Source organism: Staurois parvus, unplaced genomic scaffold (genome assembly GCF_062004578.1).
Source record: "Staurois parvus isolate SC_StPar_1 unplaced genomic scaffold, SC_StPar_1.0 ptg000080l, whole genome shotgun sequence".
Classification (NCBI taxonomy): Eukaryota; Metazoa; Chordata; class Amphibia; order Anura; family Ranidae; genus Staurois; species Staurois parvus.
Genome location: NW_028317876.1, coordinates 3,703,965 through 3,727,076, shown reverse-complemented (window position 1 = coordinate 3,727,076; position 23,112 = coordinate 3,703,965). Strand labels below are relative to the sequence as shown.

The window sequence follows — 23,112 nt, the reverse complement described above, 5'->3', positions numbered from 1 at the left end:
ACTGCTGGGCACAGGTGGGGGCACTGCTGGGCACGGGTGGGCGGGGCTAGTGGGCACACTGCTGGGCGGAATTTGCGGGTGTCACTGCTGGGCACCGATCATCAGGGCACTGATCATCAGTGCCCTGATGATCGGTGCCGATCCCCGCTCTGACAACTGCCGGTTCTCGGCAGTACTTTCCTCACGATCTGACAGCGTGAGGAAAGTGCAGCCGAGAACCGGCACTTGCATTTCCCTGTGATCAGCGTGTCATTGGACACCGCTGATCACGTGGTAAAAGGCCGGTGGGATCGGCCTTTCACCACATCACGTGATCAGCTGTGTCCGTAGGACACAGCGATCATGGAGATCGCCGGGTGCGCGCCCCCTGGGGCGCGCAGGAGAGCGCGTTCTGGGAGGACGTCATATGACGTCCACTCAGAACTGGCCGGCCGCGGTGAAGCCGTCATTCGGCTATGCGCGGTCGGTAAGAAGTTAATTGAGGGTATGCTTGTTATACAATAAATTATAGCATGAAAAGTTCACTTAATAAGATGTCCACTATGTGGCCATTTTCCATCTTTCATGACTTTACCAGAATGATATTTGCTTATAAAGTTAAATGGCGCTTACCCGTCTTTGGATTGATTGCAAAGAATCCTTGAGGGTTCCCGGTTGAAATCTTATAAGTCAGCTTGTCGCTGGAGCTGGAATCTGGATCAAATGCCTTAATTTGCACAACCGGTAAATCCTTGGGAGAGTTCTCCATGACCTCTGGGTAATACACAGGTTCTGAGGTCTGTGCTGCATTATCATTAACATCTTCAATTTCAATATATATTTCAATGAAAGATGAAAGTGGAACAACACCTCGATCTGTAGCATAAACAGTCAGCCAGTAATGAGAAGTCGTTTCACGGTCAAGAGTATCCGCCGTCCGTATAATACCTGAACATTAAAGAAAGACAGAGACAGCAGTTAATGGAAATTTCAGCACTTAAGGTTAAGTATCTTTCAATTTCTAATTGCACAAAACACATATTAAGTGCAGAGCATAATCAATCAGTGCAGCAATAAACCCATTCTAATTGAAGCATTTTAAAGTGCTGAAGGCCACATAGGGAGGTAAAATTACTTGTATCTACTATCTCTGTTTAAACAAAACAGTATTAAAAAACGGCTTATGGTCAACCCCTTTAAAATGCTATAACATCATGATTTTACAGCTTTTGGACTAAATCCAGATATTACTTGACATAAGTGAAGATGTTGGCAGCTCCTCAAACAGGTATAAAGATACCTATAGATACAGTATTGCAGATCATTAACTCAAGCTTGCCCATTATGGTATGTTTGTATGCCTTTCCCAACACTTTTTGGCCAAGCCATGAGTCCATCACTATTTCCAATGGAGGGTGTCAACAGAGCTCTCCCCCTGCCCTCTCTAAAGAAAAAAGCATACATGTTCATGCATAACAAGCACATAATTTATGTCTGTGTAATGCTTGCTGTTGCATTAATGATTCAACTGCTGGTTCACATTTGATACAGTGGCATAATCATTAATGTCTTTGGGCACCAGTCTGTAATTATCTGCCTTTAAACCTGCCGACTAGATGACTCAACAGTATGCTGCCGCTCCTTCACTGTCTTATCAGCAGGCCAGAGGTGTGTCCTGTCCTGGACCAAGTTGCACCGTTTAGAGACAGATATTCAGGGCAAGGTTACAGTGTCTGTGTAAAGTCACTTGACTGACTCACTGACACCTTTCCAATGATCTCCTACCACAAAATATAAATTGCTTCTAAATATGGAGGAGCACATGAACTTCTTTCATAATGCTGTCTTTGGACTTAGCAGGCAATGCTAGGCTTCAACTCTACCAGTCACATGAGGGAGGGAATGACATCATTACTCATCATGACATCATTACTCCCTCTATTTTCTGACACCAGTTGATACCAGGATTGTTTGAGAAAATAACGATGGGGAGTACTGGAGAGGTAAATATTAAGCTGGCCATAGATGGTTCGAATCTCAGCAGGTTCAGCAGGGAGCGGTCGAGATTCACACCATCTGTGGGCAGGCTGACTGTACCCAATTTAATTGTTGTACGCCTTTGGTACAACCAGCCTGTCATTTTTTATGCAATTATTGCCAGCAGCTATAGCCCCCATAGTGTTAAAGTGGGAATCAAGTGATTTTCTTTCCTGCAACCATCATCTATGTCTGGCTTTAGATGGTCAAGGGAACAGGTGTTTTTTTCACTGACATTGAATGGGCAAAGTAACAACATCTCTTAACTTCTTTGAAGGTCAGTGATTAATTTATGCTTTTTTGCCATAGGCGACTGGGTAACCAGCATAATGGAAGTTATAAATTTCTTGACAAATAAAGACAGTTCAATAGTTTTTTTCAGTTGTCTACTTATCTGCTTGCCTTGAGCTCAGGTTTAACTGAAAACCCATGACACCAACAACTGGATGAAAAAAGCCAAGATTACAACAGTTACTGGTTGTCAAATAATGGCTTAGCATCAGTCATCCTTAAACTTTCCATAGATGGATTGAAATTTCATTCTATTCCCATTCCTGAGATTTTGGTTTGATCAGTGCTTCGGCCAAAGAGGAGAAGTCCCCACTGTTAGAATACAATAATGCAGCAAAGAGGATTCCTCCATCCACCTCATTTGTGTGGATGGCGGAATCTGTTCAGTTTTTTTTTTTCCAAACAGCCCGTCGGCTGATTGTAAATAATTGGATTAATGTAGGGCCAGCTTTGCTTATTAAAATTTCTGGGCACTGTACAAACCATATGCAACCAGTCAGATTTAAACTCTTTTTCAATGTACACTTGAATTGGATCGGTAATACAGGTATTTCCAAGCCCCAAACTATTCTGCTCATGTTCACTGCCTTTACACGACTTTTCACTTCTCCAGCAAACACGTGTTCCGCTGGTCTAAGGCTACCGTTATTGCAGTGTTCCTGGAGTTTATGGGCACACTTTAAAAGAAGGGTGCAGGTTAGGTTAATTTACATTTTACATTCACTGGCAAGTGAGAGAAAAATATGCTATTAATCACTTTTAGGGATTTAGGATATAATGTTTAGTATTCTTATTTTGAGAAATGTATAGTTCATTAATTATTTTTAACCACCTATAGAACTATAATTGAAAGTGGAAGTGTTCACTGCAGGAATTAGTGAATGAACCAAGTAGGAAATGGCATTGTCATTAGACATTAGGCATGCCAGAAAGCAATTCACTAGACAACTGTGTGGCTATACTAATAATGAGTGAAATCTACTATTCACAATGGCAGGAAAGCTCCACTTGCACTAAGGTACCAATATCTGGCATTTTGAAAGTCTTTACCAATTCAGAAGATTGGAGAAATGCCATGTTTACAAGATCCCAATGAGGTAAGTATGGTGATGGTTTTATCTTTACTTTGTACCCCCAATTTGGAAATCTTCTTCTGAAAGTTCAAGTTCTGGCACGAAGCCAGCTGGTTGTCGAGGAAATCCCCATAAACATCTATTGGACTGAAACCTAATTCTCCCTGGCTGCACAACACTGTTCAGAAGAAGTATGCTGAGACCAGATCTTGGCAGCTGAAGTGCTATGGATCGTGGCACAAAACATAGTCTAAAACACAATTATATTATTCATTTTCACTGGTCCAGAGGCCTTGTGATCCTGGAGCGCTTACTTATATGTGTAAAAATACAGAATTGAAAACATTTCAGGCATATTCAACAAGGTCAATGGCTAAATCTAAAAAACAGAGAAACCCCAATAAAAAAAACTATTATATATACGGTAAATTATATATATATATATATATATATATATATATATATTTCCCCCCCCCCAGAAACAAAATGAAATCTACAGTTCTAACTAGTTCAAGCGCAGACAAGCCAGATCAAGTCTGTCCAATCTATCCTGACAGCCTTGTTTCCTATTTTAATCTCCTGCTCTGACTCATATCTGACAATTAAACAACCTAAGGGTTTCCATCATCCTTCCTGTTTGCATCAGATGCCCGCCCTGATCCATGAACTGTAAACTGATACATTTGTTGTTATCCCAGAGTACAAAAACAGGAGCAATGGAGTACTGGTTCTTCATTTTTGCCACAATTTTCTATTTGCACAGTTAGTTATCTTGTATAATACAATTAAAAGTTATTATAAGTTATTGTCTCGGTTTAGGCAAAGCTCCACTTAAAAAAAAATAACACAACATTATTCTTGCTACACAAACCATTTTGTAAGTTAATGTTATTAACAAAATAATTTTTGTTTTATCTGGAAATAAAATATTACACCAAAAAGCTCAAAGAACGAGAAAACAAATCAGGATTAGCTTCCCTAGCTCAATCCTTAGCCTTGCTGCAGTATTTCATCCTTTGTGATAAATTGACCATACATCCAGAATGGTGGTGACAAATAATTTTTCCTAATCTTCTGGATAATGTTTTTATCCATTACTATAAACTAATTAATTATAGATTATAAATGATATATCATCTACTATACATGAATTCATCCCATTTGACTACCGGTTATATCAAATTATATCTGATTTTCATTATGTATACCTACAAACCTAATAAAAAAAATATTGCCCAATACCCATTTTCTTTCTATATTTCCAGCACATCATATATCATATAATATTTACTAACATATTTTGTCATACAATATTTATTTTACTCAATAATTTATGATACTGGACAATAGAACACCAAGTATAGTGTATCTTCTCTCATTTTTATTAAATGTTTATATATTTTTTATCATTGATGCCTATTTGTTATCATTAATACCTATATTATGTTACAATATGTATATACATATTCATATAGTATTCATGCATATACCAAGCGTTGTACATGTACTTGTAACATGCTGTATATTAATTTGTATACATACATTATTGCTGTATATTTTTGGTGTTTTTAGTACAGTGTCCACCCACACCTTCCTAATGAAATGGCCATTTTTAACACCAAAAAACATGCTGATGGTGTTTATATGTATGCCATGATAAATAAAGGCCAGTGCTTGATGCAAAATATTCTGTCAAGCATTATCTTCCATACCAGTGTCTCTGCAGATCATAAAATGGAACTGCACTGCATGTGAGCACAATAAATCAAAAATGCTATTTAATTCATCCTTACTATTCAAAACAAACTCACCCATCCATCCATGTCTCCACGCTTTGTTTTGCTGAGAAATAATTTTGAAAAACAACCCCTGGCATTTCTGGCAGTAGCCATCTTGAGTAAGGGCAGATGATTCATGTAGCATTTACTTTCTAGAATCTATCTGCCCTTAGCTCAGGTATTCACTGAGCTGAGAACCCTCCCTCCCCCCCAGAAGACTACTGGGATGTATGACATAATTTGCCTAGGCATGGAAACCAGGAAGTAACTGAAGAAATGTAAAAAAAACTCTTAAAACAAGCAAATATAATATACTTTCCTATCCATTTATTAATGCGAGCGGTATAAGGATTAAAGTGTTACTAAACCCAGGACCCTGCATTCACTATATTTGGTCTCCCACAGTACACCCAACATGGAAGTGCAATTATTTTAGTAAATATAAACTGCTAAATACCTTTTCTCATCAGCGGTTAGAGCAGTCTTGTGACTTCTATCAGTGTCCAGCAGAGCACTGGTTAAAGCTTGTAGGAGGAGGTTTCTTTCTGCTCTAGGAGGATGCAAAACCCCTGACCCTCTGTTTGGACAGTGGTGATCGGCCCTCTGCTGATCACATGCACTCTTCCAAGAATTAAAAACCCCTCTCTGGCAATATGCACTAAACTGAGTATGTGCATGTGACGAAGTGGACATCAGGCCTTTTTACACAATGCAGAGGATTAACCCCTTAGGTTCCACAGTGAGTATAACAAGCATGCTTTACTGCATATACAGACTGATTTTACTGTTGTGGGTTTAGTAACACTTTAAAAATAGTCCATGTTGATTGAAAGAGTGAAGTTCCACTTTATGCATTTTTTGGGACTAAGGCAAGCAATACACTATTCAATTTTCTGTCCAATTGCTGCCCAATTTCCTTTAGATTTACCTTCAACTTTGTAACGCAAGGGCCCGCCTAATTGGGTACAATTGAAAGTGTTGTTAGGTTTGACCTTCTATTATATGGTTTTTGGTAAATCTAAACCAAAAATCTCAGTAAAATTGTACAATGTATTGCCAGCCTTATTTCTTGACATATTGTTCACTGGGATCCAACTGCCCTCCCAGCCCAGGATGATCTGCAAAATCACCCTAACGAGCACTGAGCGTGACCTAAATCTGCACGGGGACAGAAATATTCTCCACAGTCCCTACTAATCGATTGACAGATCCCTTCAATTGGGTGTTCTGAAACCCTACCAATTTGAGCATTGGTTCTATATCACTTTTTTAGTCTAAGTAATACAAATGATGTAAATATCCAGGATCTCTATTTCCCTTTCTCACTCGACCCCACTCACTCACTCTCCACCCTTTGGGCTTGTTTCCTATGCTGCAGAAGGGAAATGTTCTATTTTGCTTTGCTATTAGATCCCACTAACACCTGAGCAACACTACCAGGTCACATTTTAAGCACTGTTTTGCACTTTTTTTAGCGTGTTTTCATTTGAATCGACCTCCCTCCACTCCAATAACATGCTAAAGAAGCTCATGTACAAACATCTGGCAGTCAGCCAAGCGTGTTTTGCGAAGGGAACTTTTGTAAGTTTTTTGTGCATTTCTTCACATGGAAAACACAGTACAAAATGCACAACTGCTACCTGCATTTGGGGGGGCATTAAGAAATAATGGCACCACAAGCACATTGAGCATTTGCTACTCAATTGCAGCAATGCTTCATCCAGATGTGAATGGGGCCTTATATCTGTCATTTTGTCATTTATAACATGCAAACCTGTTCTGTTGATGTTTATCTACTAAACAACATAAAATGTGAACACATCAGACACTTTCTTAACAAATACACTATAATGACCCATTCACACCAGCCCGGTAGAGGAGTAAACATATTTATATGGGCTGCCCAACAAATCACAACAGACCAAAAACTGGACATGCAGCACTGTTTGCAGTGCGGTGCACCACAATGCCTAAGAGCTGTCCACAGACCTTCAACAAAAAACTGACCCGATTCACCCATCCACACATTCGAAGGTGGATGGGGGAATCCTCCCCACTGTGTAATTGTATTCTGGCAGTGGGGAGACCTCCCTGCCATCAGAACACACTGATCAGCTTTGCATTCTATAGCCTGCAGCACCAATCGAGTGGGTAAAATGTTTGTTTACAATGATTGGATGACAGAAGTCAGTGGAGTTTCAACCCATTTATTAAACAAAGGGAAAATTCACTTATTATTTATTTATTTCAGGTACTTATATAGCGCCATCAATTTACGCAGCGCTTTACATATATATTGCACATTCACATCAGTCCCTAACCCTCAAGGGGTGTACAATCTAAGGTCCCTAACTCACATTTATACACATACATTTTTTTTTTTTTTAAGTCCGCAAACGTGCAAACTACAACAAAAAACCCGTAAGTGATCACAAAAAATGTGCAAGTGCGAACACCACACGAAAAAGTGCACTTAGGGGTGTGTTTGTCCTACCCCCGGAGGGGTTGAACCATTACCCTGATCCCCCCGGGGCACGAAGCTCCTGACAGGGACAAGGTTCCCATTTGGTCCTCCTAGCCAAAAGTCCTGGTGGACCACCGTTCCTTATGTCCAACCGAAGCCGGACATCCAGTACTAGGCCAGGGGGCTCTCCCGAAGAGAAAGCCCCCTAGGGATCAGGGGAGGAAGGAACCAAAAGGCCACACATCCTCCCCCTAGACTTCAGGGTAGGCCCGAGGACCCACACCCTCCATCCGTGAAACACACACATAAGCAAAGAAAAAAGTGACAAACGTGGGAGTGCATAATAAATTAAATAAATAGAAAATAAAAAAGTGGTACCGTGCCAAATTGTGCACAGACCAGGCCCTGAGGCCCGTAGCAAAAATTGCCCTGGACTTAGCCAAAAGACCTGGTCCTTAGGGCGCTGTGCAAAAAGAGGTGAAAAACAGTGGCAATGTGTCATCTTCACACCGTGGGGTCCCACACCCAAGTGTTACTAGTGACACCCCTGAGAGCGTCTTCCTCAGGGGGCACTGAGTTTGCGGACTTTTTGCGTCCCCAGCCCCTGGCCAGACCAAGGTAGATCCGTCCGAATCAGGAGGTACTGGGTCTTTCCAGTCTTCCCAGAGGAATTACTCCCAAGGCCCCAGAACGAATCATGGCGCTCCCTGGTTTCTGTCCCTCCGGTACTAGCCTTCCGGACCCCCATCATACCAGTGAGGGTACTATACAACAGCCATCCCCGCAAAGCTAGAATGGCCGGGAGCACCCCCACTGGACACTGATAAGAACAGATACTACACTTGATCTTAGCCAAAAGGCCGAGAAGCGATTTATTTATTTATTTATTAATTATTTATACACATACATACTAGGGCCAATTTAGACAGGAGCCAATTAACCTACCAGCATGTCTTTGAAGTTGTGGGAAAAAACCGGAGTACCTGGAAGAAACCCACGCAGGCACAGGGAGAACATGCAAATTCCAGGCAGGTGGTGCCGTGACTGGGATTTGAACCAACAACCCCAGTACTGCCAGGCAGAAGTGCTAACCAATTAGCCACACTTGCAAAGTATAAAGTCTCTATGCCTTTAGTAAATCATCCCTAAAGTCCACACATTTACACCCAAGTAAGCAGTACGGGTCAGCTGTAAAATAATTAGCATTTCCATGGCTAAATTTAAAAACTCTGGACTGTCCCTAGAAATTCGGGACAGTAGGAAACTATATATTGGGCTTGTTATATTTAGCATTACATTTTCTACAAAGAAATATGTTCTACGGAGCAGTATGTGTTCAGGGTGGGGTCATATCAATGTTTTACATCAGCTCAATATTTCACAGCCAATAGCAGTCTTCAATGCAGATGTGTCATCACCTGACATAAAATATACATTATTGCATCCTTAGGGCAGATTGTCCCAAACATTTATTTCCAGATCATCCCGTTTGGAAGAAATAATAAAATGAAGCACATGTAATAACATTTCAATTAACAGCAACTCAAGCTGCCTTCAGTGTCTTTTTCTTTTATAGACCTATTTTTCGGCTCCTATCTCCTAGACAGTAAGATAAAACATTGCGGTGATTCAGGTTGTGCTAGCCTGTGATCATTTAATTGTTATTGCAAAAAAAAAAAAAGCAACATTGCTTTCTGCTTTGGCACCTTAAGGCTGATAAATTTCCCCAAATCTGTACCTAGGACATTTAGTTGTAAAGTCAGGAGGTGTTTAAGTTCTGAAAGCTTTTATCTGAAATATGTCAACTGAGAATATTTTGGGGGAGAGAACTAATCTTTGTGAAAAGAAAAGTGATTGTTCCTGTCCAGAGTATTGGTCAGCAGGCAGGGCTCTGTGGATAAATGGGAAGAGATGATGCAATTAGAGAATCTCGACAGAAATGGCTCCTCGATTCAGCACATTAATTCCAGTCCACCAAATCTTTTGGAGAAAAAAGCAGACAGTTTCCACTGTCATCCCCATTTACGCCTATTTTAATAGCTGCAGCTTATTCCTGTCATCCTGCCGCGTCTGTGTCAGAACTTTGGGATGAGTACTATAATTGTTCTACACAGAGAAAAGGTTTATGGGATAGAGCGCAAATGCTTTCTCTTTTTAACTAATCAGATACGCACAGATATGTCACATGTCACCGCACTGAAATCTTATTGTAATGAGTTGTGAACTGCATCACTGAACTTAAAGCTAAAGCGTGGGCAAAAAGTTTATGAGGGCATTAGGTACCAGTAATGTACCTGTGTAATGGAATGTGCCCAACTGGAGGCTGCTGCTTCTTTCTTGAAAAAATGTTACTTACATGCAACAATGACAATTTTACCTCTGAAACTGACAATTGGGGCTGGAGAACAGTGATCACAGCGGGGTCACTCGCTGTACAGCTCCACCATTCAGAAAAAAATCTTTTTTCAAAAATCTACAATGTGCTCTGTGATTGGACAAGGGGAGTCATGACAGTCATACACTCAATCATAGAATGCCTTTCATGCTCTGAAAAGAAAACAAGATGTTTTATGAATGGAAGAGATTCACAGAGTGCAATCGTTGTGATCGTTGTGCTCAAGCATTGATTGTTAGATTCCATTCACACTTCGCAATTTGGAATTGTGAGCAGAATCACGTGATTTTTAAAGCCATGTTTTGCTGTGATTTCAGCGCAATTCTTTTGTGCGACAATTGCTGCAAAATGAGCAACGCCCGTTTGTGTAACATTGTTGCTAAATTGTACTCCAAATGTTTTGCGATTTTTGCCACAACGGTTGTGCAACAGAATTGGCTTTAAAAATCTTGTAAAGCTTACAGCCCAAAAAGGAGCTGGAGCTTTTTTTGGGTGGCAAATGCGCATAGGGCAGCCTATGAAAAAGAATGGATTGCCCTATGTGTGACACATGAAATCACGTGCAAATTGTCCACACAAAATCTAAAGCAGGAACGCAAGTTTCCGCTTCACAGAGTGTGAATGAGGTCTTTGCTTCACCACCAAAACTTCAATCTTGACATCATCAGAGGCTCTAGGTAACATTTTTAAATAAAGAAACAGCAGTCACCAGTGAGGTATGCATCATTAGAGGTACTTTACAGGTGCCTAGCTAATGCCACAATAACATTTTTCCCCACACTTCAGCTTGAAATCTGAATTGGGATAGTGTTTCTTGGTAGAACATTAAAATCTAATCCAATAAACATTTTTTAACACAAAGGTGCTTTAAAGATGCCCTGTACACTCTTTGGCTTTCCATGGACAGTCAACTGTTGACCAAAGTTGGCATAGGATTGTCTAAGATCTCAGGAAAAATTCAAGAAAAAGTAACTGAAATGGTCACATACTGAAAAGATGCAGAATGGTTTACTTGTGATTACATACCTAAATGCCAACATACCTGTATGTTTCAGGGTCAAAGAAGTCCCTTTTCTCAAGGTGACAGACATCGTCCATGTCTATCAGTTTACCAAAGGATGCACAAAGACTTCTTTTGTTGGTGAAGTATGTTAACAGTGTAGATTGATACAATGAAGATTATTTTTGCTGTCCCCACTAGGTAAATGCACACTCACTATTTTATGGGTGATTGTCAAGACTGAAAGTGAAGTAAAATTCAAATTTAAAGTCTCCCTGGTCTCCTCCTCCCATGCCCGCCTCCAGGACTTCTCCAGAGTGTCACCCATCCTCTGGAACTCCCTGCCCCAACCCATCAGATTATCACCTACTCTCCTCTCCTTTAGGCGCACCCTGAAAACCCATCTCTTCAGGGAAGCCTACCCCACCCCCTGCTAACTTGCCGACCTCCTCCACTCTTCCTACCACTCCATCCCCCACAGCTATCTCCTCCTGTGCCACCATCCCCCCCTCCTAGATTGTAAGCTCCAAAGAGCAGGGCCCTCAATCCCCTCATGTTTTGCATTGTATTGGTATTGTTCTGTCACATGTTTTGTCCCCCTTTGTAATGTACAGCGCTGAGCAAACTATTGGCGCTTTATAAATACTGTATAATAATAATAATAAAGTAACCATAATAGGAATAGAAGGCACATCTTCCAATGGGGGAAACATATTCTGGTTACAACTGTCTAAAAGGGAATTTTTCTTAGATTTTTAGATATCTGCTAACTTCCAGCTGTGTCTGCAAGACAGGAAGTAAAGAGAAATATCCTCAATAGGACACATATGCCAAAAAATAACAGCGTTTTAAGAAACCTTTCTCTATGTTTATTACAAAGAACAAGGGGGTACTTTTAACATCTGGGGGAACAGAGCTCTTACCCCCCACTTATTAAAGGCTTCTTCACAGTAAGAGCTGTGAAAATGTAGGAGACTACTTCAGAAAATGGCTCTAGCCAGCTCAGTTGATTGTTAAACTTAAAATCTGGGCATATTTCTAAATGTACGTAATATAACTTGCTATTGATATTTATAAATAATAACACTTTAGCAGAATGTCTTAGCTCAGGGGTCTCCAAACTTTTAAATCAAAGAACCAGTTTACTGCCCTTCAAACTTGTAGGGGGCTATAAGGTAGCCAGTGGAGTAGAAAATGCCCTGGCATCGGTGAGAGCAAACAATGCCATAGGCTTGGTGGTCAGTGGGAATAAAAAGTTTACATCTTTGGTGTCAGTGGGAGGAATAATACCCCATCACTGGTGTCAGCAGGAGAATTAGTTCCACATCACTGGTGTCAGTGGGAGGAATAATACCCCATTGTTGGTGTCAGTGGGAGAAATAATGCTCAGTTTTTGGTGTCAGTGGAAGGAATAGTGCCTCGTACCAGTGGAAGGAATAGTGCCCCAAGGGCCAGATAAGGCAAGCAAAGGGCCATCGTTTGGAGACCCCTGCCTTAGAGCATCAGGAAGGATTTTTCCCTTTAGAAGCTAACTAGACCAAGCTTTATAAGGGTTTTTCCTTCCTCTGGATAAACTGTGGGTTTGGGGTTTTATATGCAATATTGAAGGTACTCGATTTATTTATATTACTTTGTTGAACCCAATTGACTTTTTTTTTTCAACCTGGTCAACTATTTAACTATGTAATTTGAATAGTAAATGGACTTTAAAACATCATTTAGACAGCCAAGTTGTATTATATACTACAAACTGACAACAATATATTTACTATAATCTGTTGAAGCAACAGCATTTATACACAATGTAATTGAGGTTAATGTTTTCCCAGTATTTGCAAGTCATGTTTTTTTTTCTTTTCTATAAAACAAGATGAATAATGAGTTTCCTGACTCTCTACATGTACATAGTTGTAATGCTTTGAAATGCTCTAGGCTGGAAATAAAATATCCCAACAATACTTGAGACATGCACTGACTCGTCTGGAGTGTGATGTATAAAGACTTTGAGATAAACCCAACAATGCTGACCAAGTAAAAGCTGGAATAGTTGATCTATCATCACATTTAATGGTGTATTAAATTAAACAAGTAACAATGGTGTATTAAATTAAACATTTCCCAGGTTTCAGCTCTAATGCTACCCATAAATTTTATGGGCAAAGCACTCTGCCACTAAAGCTCAAATACAGTTGCAAGAAAAAGTATGTGAACCCCTTGGGATTACGTGGAGTTTTGCATAAATTGGGCATAAAATGTGCTCTGAACGTCATCTAAGTCACAACAATAGAAGAACACAGTCTGCTGAACATAATACTACACAAACATTAGATGTTGCCATGGTTTAATTGCACAAAACATGTAAATATTCAAAGTGCAGGGAGGAAAAAGTATGTGAGGCCCTAGCTTAATGACTTCTCCCACAGCTAATTGGAGCCAGGAGTGAGCCAACCTTGACTCCAATCAGTGTGATGATATTGGATGTGTTGCTGACAGCTGTCCTGCCCTTAAAAAACACACATCTGTTTTGTGTTTACTGGTTTCAAGAAGCACTGTCTGATGTGAACCATGCCTCGCAGAAAAGAGCTCTCAGAAGACCTACGATCAAGAATTGTTGACTTGCATGAAGCTGAAAAGGGTTACAAAAGTATCTCCAAAAGCCTTGATGTTCATGTGTCCATGGTAAGACAGACTGTCTACAAATGGAGAAAGTTTAGCACTGTTGCTACTCTCCCTAGGCGTGGTCGTCCTGTAAAAACGACTGCAAGAGCACAGCGCAGAATGTTGCATGCGGTAAAGAAGAATCCCAAAGTGTCAGCTAAAGACCTACAGAAATCTCTGGCACATGCTAACATTTTTGTTGACACATCTACAATAAGGAAAACATTAAACAAGAATGGAGTACATGGGAGGACACCACGGAGGAAGCCATTGCTGTCCAAAAAGAATATTGCAGCACATTTGAAGTTTTCAAAAGAGCACCTGGATGTTCCACAGCACTACTGGCAAAATATACTGTGGACAGATGAAACCAAGATTGAGTTGTTTGGGAAGAACACACAACACTATGTGTGGAGAAAAAAAGGCAGAGCACACCAACATCAAAGCCTCATCCCCACTGTAAAACATGACGGAGGGAGCATCATGGTTTGGGGCGGCTTTGCTGCCTCAGGGCCTGGATGGATTGTTGTCATTGATGGGAAAATGAATTCTAGAGTTTATCAAGACATTTTGCAGGAAAACGTACGACCATCTGTCCGCCAACTGAAGCTTCGCATAGGATGGGTGATGCAACAGGACAATGACCCAAAGCATACAAGTAATTCAACAAAACAATGGCTGCAACAGCACAGAATACGCCTTCTGGAGTGGCCCAGTCAGAGTCCTGACCTCAACCCGATTGAAATGCTGTGGCATGACCTTAAGAGAGCGTGTCAGGGATCGCGGCTCCGTGGTCCACGATCGCGGCTCTGTCCCCCGCGCATGCGCATTGACGGCAGATCGCGCCAGGACACAGGCACTAGGTCCCGGCGAGCCGCGGCTGACAGGACGCCGCGCATGCGCAGTAGGTGCCGCGGGCGCGCCTCAGGCGTCCAATGACAGCTGGGGGCGCGTCCTAGCCGGCCAATGACAGTGCAGGGCGCACTATTTAAAGATGCCCTGCACTGTCACAGATTGCCGCAAGGATCTTCCTGTGATCCTGAGTTCCTGCACCTGTCTAGTGACCCTGATTGACCCTGACTACGCTGCCTGCCCCTGTGATTGACCCGGATTGCCCTGACTATTCTGCCTGCTCCTGCATTTGACCCGGATTGCCCTGACCATTCTACGGATTGACTTTCCTGCTGACCCTGCGTGTGACCCGACTACTCTTCGCCTACCGATTCTGTACCCCGCTTACCCTCACGGGCCCAACATCAAAGCCTCATCCCCACTGTAAAACATGACGGAGGGAGCATCATGGTTTGGGGCGGCTTTGCTGCCTCAGGGCCTGGATGGATTGTTGTCATTGATGGGAAAATGGATTCCAGAGTTTATCAAGACATTTTGCAGGAAAACGTACGACCATCTGTCCGCCAACTGAAGCTCCGCAGAGGATGGGTGATGCAACAGGACAATGACCCAAAGCATACAAGTAATTCAACAAAACAATGGCTGCAACAGCACAGAATACGCCTTCTGGAGTGGCCCAGTCAGAGTCCTTACCTCCACCCGATTGAAATGCTGTGGCATGACCTTAAGAGAGCGATTCACACCAGACATCCCAAGAATATTGCTACATTGAAACAGTTTTGTGAAGAGGAGTGGTCCAAAATTACTCCAGATCGTTGTGCAGGTCTGATCTGCAACTACAGGAAACGTTTGGTTGAGGTTATTGCTGCCAAAGGAGGGTCAACCAGTTATTAAGTCCAAAGGTTCACATACTTTTTCCTCCCTGCATTGTGAATGTTTACATGTTATGTGCAATTAAACCATGGCAACATCTAATGTTTGTGTAGTATTATGTTCAGCAGACTGTGTTCTTCTATTGTTGTGACTTAGATGACGTTCAAAGCACATTTTATGCCCAATTCATGCAAAACTCCACGTAATCCCAAGGGGTTCACATACTTTTTCTTGCAACTGTACATAGGCTCAGCCTATGGATAGGAAAACAAGAGCAGACACTACTGATGGAATATCAAGTACACAATAATTGGACAAAATGATCTAACCCATCCAGTGAGTTCCTGCCCTGAGAAATGCCAGCTAACATTCCAGCTAAGTGTCTATAGACATGAGCTTGTCACCTAATCTAGCCAAAATCCACCCGAAAGTTTAAACCATATCCAAATCCAATAACAAAAATTAAAATGCTCCCAGTTCCCAGGTGATTTTGCACTTGATGAAAAAGTTTTCTGCTAACTAATGGAGTCACCATATCTAAGGACTGGTAAGATGCAATATCTTAAATGTGTGTTCTTGGGTTTAGTTATCCTTTAAGATTGGCCTTTGTTGGGGCATTCCAACTGTCTCATTATGAATCCATTAATCCCTAATTCTAAAAGAAACTGGAATACCAATACTTCACTGATGACCAACAAGCTGGAACATCTAGTACTTCTGACCCTAAAAAACACCCTCAAGGGAAGCCCTACATGACTCAGTCTTTGGATAATGGTCACAACCAGCCATCACAATGATCGGGATTAAGTTACATATAGTCATTTTAATGGACCTACACTAGAGGACAATCATAAAGAGTGTTATAAAGAATGATACAAAAAAAACATCACATTAATTCTTTACCCTGTTTACTTGTATTTTCCTATGATGAATGTGAGGAATTTAATAGGGGAGTGTCATCACTGCTAACTACAAAACAGTGAGATTGGTTAACCATGGAGTTGAGATCTCTGGGATCTTTGGCTCAATGACTAAATCGCTGGTGCCTTCACAAAGAAAATAAAATAAATATTTTAAGCACACTAATCCTTGAAGTGGTGCATGAGGCAAGCCATAGATTAATCGATTTTCATTCCTTCAACCACGGGTTGCATAAATAAAATCGCTCCATTCCCCCCAACACAGTCAGTGTTGATGGGGGAATGCCTCTGCTGGGATGGGGGGATGCAGGGGTGTTTCCTGGCAAGCAGAATATGATTACTGCTAGCATCTATAGCCGAAAACAGTAATAGCATGCTAAAAATCTGACAGGCTGGTTGTGCCCGAGTCAATCGATGGCTCGACTTGGGTACAATTAGCCTGTTCTTAAATGGATTGAAACTTGACTGAACTTGCTGAACCAGCCGAGGTTCGATCCATCTATAGACGGCTTAACATTTTTTATATACTGTGGTTTACACAAAGGAAAAGAGATGTTACCCAGAGGAAACATTTATATTTCTCATCTAACATACTGTATGCAAGAAAGGGAATCTCCCTCATTATTATAGACATAACACTTACTTCTCCGTCCTCCAATTATTTTATACATAAAGCTTATTTTTTCTCTTTTTTGCATTAAATTTGAAATAATCTGACAACTAAATCAATAGGTTATACATCCGGTCTTGATGTTGGCTTAGACATGTGAGGGACCCCTGTAGTCTCTGAGTAACTCAATCCTGCTGTGACCAGTAATGATCATTCTTTCACTTGGACTCAACATTCTATCGCAGTATAAATGAATACTCAAACGATCAAACACCTGCAGTATAGTGGGCCCACATTGATTTGAAAGTCTGGGGGAAGGTAAGCAAATCTTTACAAGACAAACAAATACACTAAAACTGCATAATCTTGGTAAATGTTTCTTCAAGATGTGTTCTTGTTTAAAGATCTATAGTTATTGTATGTTCATTTCATTGCAATCTCTTTCACAAACTACAGTTACTTTTACAGCAAAAATAAAGAATGCAAAGCAAACTTGTGTATTGCTCATTCAGGACAAAGCAACAGACTTGCTTTAATCCCCCTTCCCCTAAAACTGATAAAGGAGAAGCATGTAACTAACCCAATGTAACAGTGCTGGGCCAATCTATCCAATAGCCAGTCCATAGCCCTGTGTAAGCTAGGACTATGGACTTGCTATGTTCCAGTAGTCAAAGATCCTGATGTCATCATGGCCAATGCAGGCTTCAATGGCATGCACTGGACGTGATAACACAGAGGGACAGTGCACTGCCAGATCATGAGAGATCAATGACTGCTGAGGACGCGGAGGAACAGGTAAGCAAAATGCTTTTACTTTCCCATAGATCTAAATGAGCCATTAACCCTCGCAGTGCAGGCACAGCCTCACTGCAAAGGAGGAATTTTCACATTTCCTGGAGTCAGGCTTTAAAGCTAAATTCCAGAAAAAGTTGCCCTTTCACTGCAAGTGTTAACTGTTTGCACCACCCCCTACACTAGGAATCGACAAATTCTAGGTGCCAGGTCACCATGGCGACTAGAAATTGTGTCCTGGGACCTGGGATTTTGTTAGTCCATTCCTAGTTGCCAGCCGCACTATAGACGAATGATGGCTACAGCACGGTTGGCTAGTTCTAGGAGGGTGTCTATTGATGTCCTCCCAGAGCCCCGGCCCCCCTGCGTGCCCCAGCAGAGCGGCACACTCTGAGTTTGGGGTCAAGGGCCAATCACAGTGGCCCTTTTCCATATGAACAGCTGTGTCCAATCACATCTGATCACATTGTAAACAGACTTTGCCAGTTATTGGCAGTCCTATCCTCACGTTATGTTACAACGTGAGGAAAGGAGAGCTGGTAACTGGCAATACTGACAGGCTCAGATAATCAGGGCACTTATCATCAGTGCCCTGATTATCAGTGCAACCCATCAGTGCCCATCAGTACCAAGTATCAGTGCTGCCTATCAGTGCCCATCAGTGTAGCCCATCAGTGCAGCCTATCAATGCCCATCAGTGCCTAGTCATCAGTGCCCATCAGTGCCACCTGTCAGTGCTGCCTATCAATGCCCATCAGTGCTGCCTATCAGTGCTCATCAGTGTCGACTCCTCAGTGGCCATCAGTGATGCCTATCAGTGCCCATCAGTGACGCCTATGAGTGAAGCCTCAGCAGCACCACCTCATCAGTACCCATGAGTGCAACCTATCATTGCTCATTAGAGCCCATCAGTGTAGCCTATCAGTGCTCAATAGTGTCCATCAGTGCAGCTTTATCAGTGCAGCCTGTCAGTGCTTATCAGTGCAGTCTATTAGTGCCTATCCATGCAGCCTCATCAGTTCCCATCAATGCAGCCTATCAGTGCCTACCAGTGCAGCCTCATCAGTACACATCAGGGAAGAAGAAACATTACTTATTTGCAAAATGTTCTGACAGAAATGAAAGACTTTTTTTTTGCCAAAATGTTTGGCCTTTTTTTGTTTGTTTATCAAACAATAGAAACTCAGTGGTGATTAAATACCACCAAAAGAAAGCTGCCAAAAAAAATGATAAAAATTAATTTTGAGTACAGTGTTGCAATTGTCATTCAAAGTGCAACACACACTGGCACCTTCGTGTATTCTCCGTGTGTAAACCTGTGTCATGCATCTGTAAAGATACACACCAAGGTTACATAACAGAAGGGGTTTTGTCGTTGAAAATAAAGCTTTGTTAGTTAATATAAACTGGCTTCTAATTTTTGTAGCTGGCTCCTAGATTGAAAGAAAACTTGTCAAGCACTGCCCTACACTAACAATCTTACTCTCCCTCTACTCTGTGTAATAAAAATGAATAAATAAATAATCCCATCAAGTTCATGTGCAACTACACAATCAATAAATCCTATTAAGTGTATACCAAGTACATGTGCAAAACCCATGTAATGAATAAAATACTGTATAAAAGTCATATATACAATTCCATGTGCATAAAAGGGCCAATAAAGGTGCATAAAAGTGCTGTAATGTCTCTTGTGATGTTATCTTAACAAAATTAATGTTCTCAGTGTTCTTGTGCTCCCCTTTGAACACCACATAGTAAGTGGGTCTAATAGCGTTTTGTTATCTCTCATCCAAGGCTGCTCTCTCTCCCATCAGGTGCCGCACTCTCTCCTCTCCTCAACAGACCACCACATCAATTACATGGAACAAACCAAGAGCATTCTCCAATAGTGTAATATTGCTTTAGTATTTCTCAATGAAAACTGTTAAAACACTTATTGCTTTGGCTTGTCACGCACAAACTAAGAGTGCATTACATATACTCCTGCATTCCACGGACTGGAAGTGAGTAAACTGCAAGTGATGTAAACCCAACGCATTTCGTCTTGACAACATCAGAAGCGGCCCAATACTCAATCAAATATGGGAGCGCTCTTCTATACTCCAGCAGTGCACTGTTCCTTGGTGTCCTCATGCCCAACTCGGGGCTATGGGTCCTACATCAGTCTTAACCACTTGCCCTCCACAGGATTTACCCTTTAAATGAAATGTATGATCTTTTTTTCCCACAAATAAAGCTTTCTTTTGGTGGTATTTGATCATCTGTGCGGTTTTTATTTTTTGCGCTACAAAGAAAGACCGAAAATGTTGAAAAAAAAAAGACTTTTACTATAAAACATGTCCAGTAAAAAAATTTTAAAAATCAAATTTCTTCATAAATGTAGGCCAAAATGTATTCTGCCACGTCTTTGCTAAAACAAAATCCCAATACGTGTAAATTAATTGGTTTACGTGAAAGTTATAGCATTTACAAATTGCGGTATAAACATATACTGGAGTTTTTATTTATTTTATTTTTTTAAAACTAGTAATGGCAGTTATCAGCGACTTATAGCAGGACTGTGTCGGGCATTCTGACACTGGGTGGAAACTGACTAACTGCCACTGAGATCCCAATGACACTAATACAGTGATCGGTGCTAATAAAAAGCACTGACACTGTACTAATGACACTGGACAGGAAGGGGTTAACCTCTGGGGCGATCAAAGGGTTAACAGTGTGCTGTGTGTTGCTTTACATGATGTGCTGTGTATGTTATATTAGGGAGACATGCTGCTTTGTATCTCTCTACTGTGCAGAGAAATACATAGCAGCATGTCCTTGCTGGCAAGATAGAGACCTGTGTTGTTTACACAGAGGTCTGTCCCCTGTCAGTTCTACATGGTGAGCGCCGGGTGCCATCGGGGAATCTCCGGCAGGGACCCAGTGATTGACATCCCTAGTCGCCAATGGTGGCATGGGCAGGGCCCCCTACCCAGAAATGAAAATCACATACAGTATATATGTGATTCTGCACAGCCCTGTGGCCCTGTAGCAGTATCGTTCTCGGCCTTTTGGCTAAGATCAAGTGTAGTATCTGTTCTTATCAGTGTCCAGTAGGGGTGCTCCCGGTCATTCTAGCTTTGCGGGGATGACTGTTGTATAGTACCCTCACTGGTATGATGGGGGTCTGGACGGCTAGTACCGGGGGGGACAGAAACCGGGACGCCCACACGTAGCTGGGGCCTGGGAGTAATTCCCCCGAGGAGACCGGAAGGACCTAGTTCCTCCTGATTTGGACGGATCTACCTTGTCTGGCCAGAGGTCGGGAAGGCAGAGAGTCCGCAAACCAGTGCCCCCTGAGTAGTCGCCTCAGGGGTGCCACTAGTAACACCTGGGTGTGGGACCCCACTGTGTGAAGATGGCACATGGTCACTGTTTTTTCAACTTTTTCTGCACAGCGCCCTTAGGACCAGGCCTTATGGCTAGGATCAGGGCAATTTTTGCTACAGGCCTCAGGGCCTGGTCTGTGCACAATTTGGCATGACCACTTTTTTATTTTCTATTTATTTAATTTATTTCACTCCCACGTATTGTCACTTTTTCTTTACTTATGTGTGTGTTCTTCTCACAGGATGGAGGGTGTGGATCCTCGGGCCTACCCTGAAGTCTAGGGGGAGGATGTGTGGCCTTTTGGTTCCTTCCTCCCCTGTCCCTAGGGGGTTTTCTCTTCGGGAGAGCCCCCTGACCAAGTACTGGGTGTCCTGCTTCGGCTGGACACAAGGAACGGTGGTCCACCAGGCCTTTTGGCCGGGAGGACCAAATGGGAACCTTGTCCCTGTCAGGAGCTTCGTGCCCCGGGGGATCAGGGTAGTGGTCCAACCCCTTCAGGGGTAGGACAAAGCACACCCCTAAGTGCACTTTTTCGTGTGGTGTTTTGCACTTGCACTTTTTTTGTGAACACTTACGGGTTTTTCATTATAGTTGCACGTTTGCGGACTTTAAAAAAAAAAAAAAGTAGTTCTAATATAGGGTGGCGGAAAAGCAGTTCATGATATTAGAGGCATCCAACCGCCAGGGAACAGGGAAGAAAAGACTGCAGGGAACGGACTTGAAGCAGCGAGGAACCTGCAGGAGCAGAAGATGGGATAAGTAAAACTGCTTTTTCCTTGTCCCCGAAATTTAAAGGAGCATTTAACCCTTGCAGTGCACAGGCATCCCACTGCGAAAAAATATTTTTTAAGGCTACAACATACGCTGTGTTTACTGGCATGGGGATGTACAGGTGTTCCAGGCATCTCTGTGCAGGCAGTCCCATTGAGGTCAAATTTGGATGCAGCGCATGCACTGACATCTACTTTGACAAGTGGGTGCGAGTGTGTGCAGGTACATGTCCCCAACGCACAGTCTGCATTTGGGACTATGCATCCGCACCTGCACAGATGTCAAATTGAGAGCAGCATCTGTGTCCATGCAGCTTCTGCATCCCAAATGATATCAATGGTTCTGCCTGCACAGGGATACATGGAACACCAGTGCACCCCTGTGTTGCACGACCTACGCTGTGGCACGCCCTGAGTGAATGAGGCCTTACGTTCCCTGGAGTTCCACTTTAACCATTACACTACCTATAAATTACCAGCCATGCCTAAACGCAGTGTGTCACTCGGCCGTATGACGAGTGTATAAGCGTCATTCTCTACACAGTCCCAGTCTAACTCTTGTAACCCGCTACACAAAGGATAATTTCTTTCAGGTCATGCAACACTGCAATTTACCTGAGCTCAGAAAATTTTAACATGATTAATTGCATGTACATCATTTAATAGGTCAGGTAATTAATCTCCTTTTCAAGAAAGTTTTCAGGGAGTTTAGACAGCAAATGCCTATAGAGATGATGAACACTTTTCTAAACACGCAGTCACATACAATCCCAAGAGAAAAGGCTGACATTGCTTCACCCCCAACCAGCTGAAATAATGTTAACGGCTAAAACACACATCTCCTGTAATTTACAGTCTGTATAATAAAATCCAATACGTTTCAGTGCACACAATGCTACCTAAAAAAAGTAATTTGAAAAGTGGAAATAGATGTTGGATATCTTGTGTAAACTATAGCATTGTATTCACAGATTGTGACTGTCTGTCTGAGAATGGCAGTGTGATGATCTGCCCCAATCCTTGGCCTGGCCATGAAAGCCAAGGTTCCTGGTTCCCCACAGGAGTAGATTCTCCATATAATCTAGAGCAGGGGTGTCAAACTCCAATTCATCAGCATTACGGTTGCCTTCAAAGGGCCATCTGTATCTATAAGAATGGATGTCCAGAGCACCCCATCCCCTCCCCAACATCAGCAGTCATGAGTACGTACTATCAGAAGTCAAGTGACCCCAGCCCTCCCTTATA

The 23,112-nt window shown here is 42.0% G+C and overlaps 1 protein-coding gene and 2 pseudogenes across 8 annotated transcripts in view; 1 reads left to right on the top strand and 2 right to left on the bottom strand.

The window, feature by feature from the left end:
• FAT1 (FAT atypical cadherin 1) overlaps positions 1–23,112 on the bottom strand; it is a 361,321-nt gene that overhangs the window by 201,143 nt on the left and 137,066 nt on the right. For all 8 annotated transcript variants that reach the window (XR_016311628.1, XM_089669573.1, XM_089669572.1 and 5 more), the window contains exon 3: positions 613–927. Coding sequence is in view for 7 of the 8 variants with exons in the window: in XM_089669573.1 (XP_089525699.1) it covers positions 613–927 (315 nt within the window). In the remaining variant the exon portion in view is untranslated. The remainder of the gene's footprint in view (positions 1–612; positions 928–23,112) is intronic.
• On the bottom strand, positions 8,379–8,494 carry LOC149469154 (U2 spliceosomal RNA; annotated as a pseudogene).
• On the top strand, positions 20,762–20,878 carry LOC149469153 (U2 spliceosomal RNA; annotated as a pseudogene).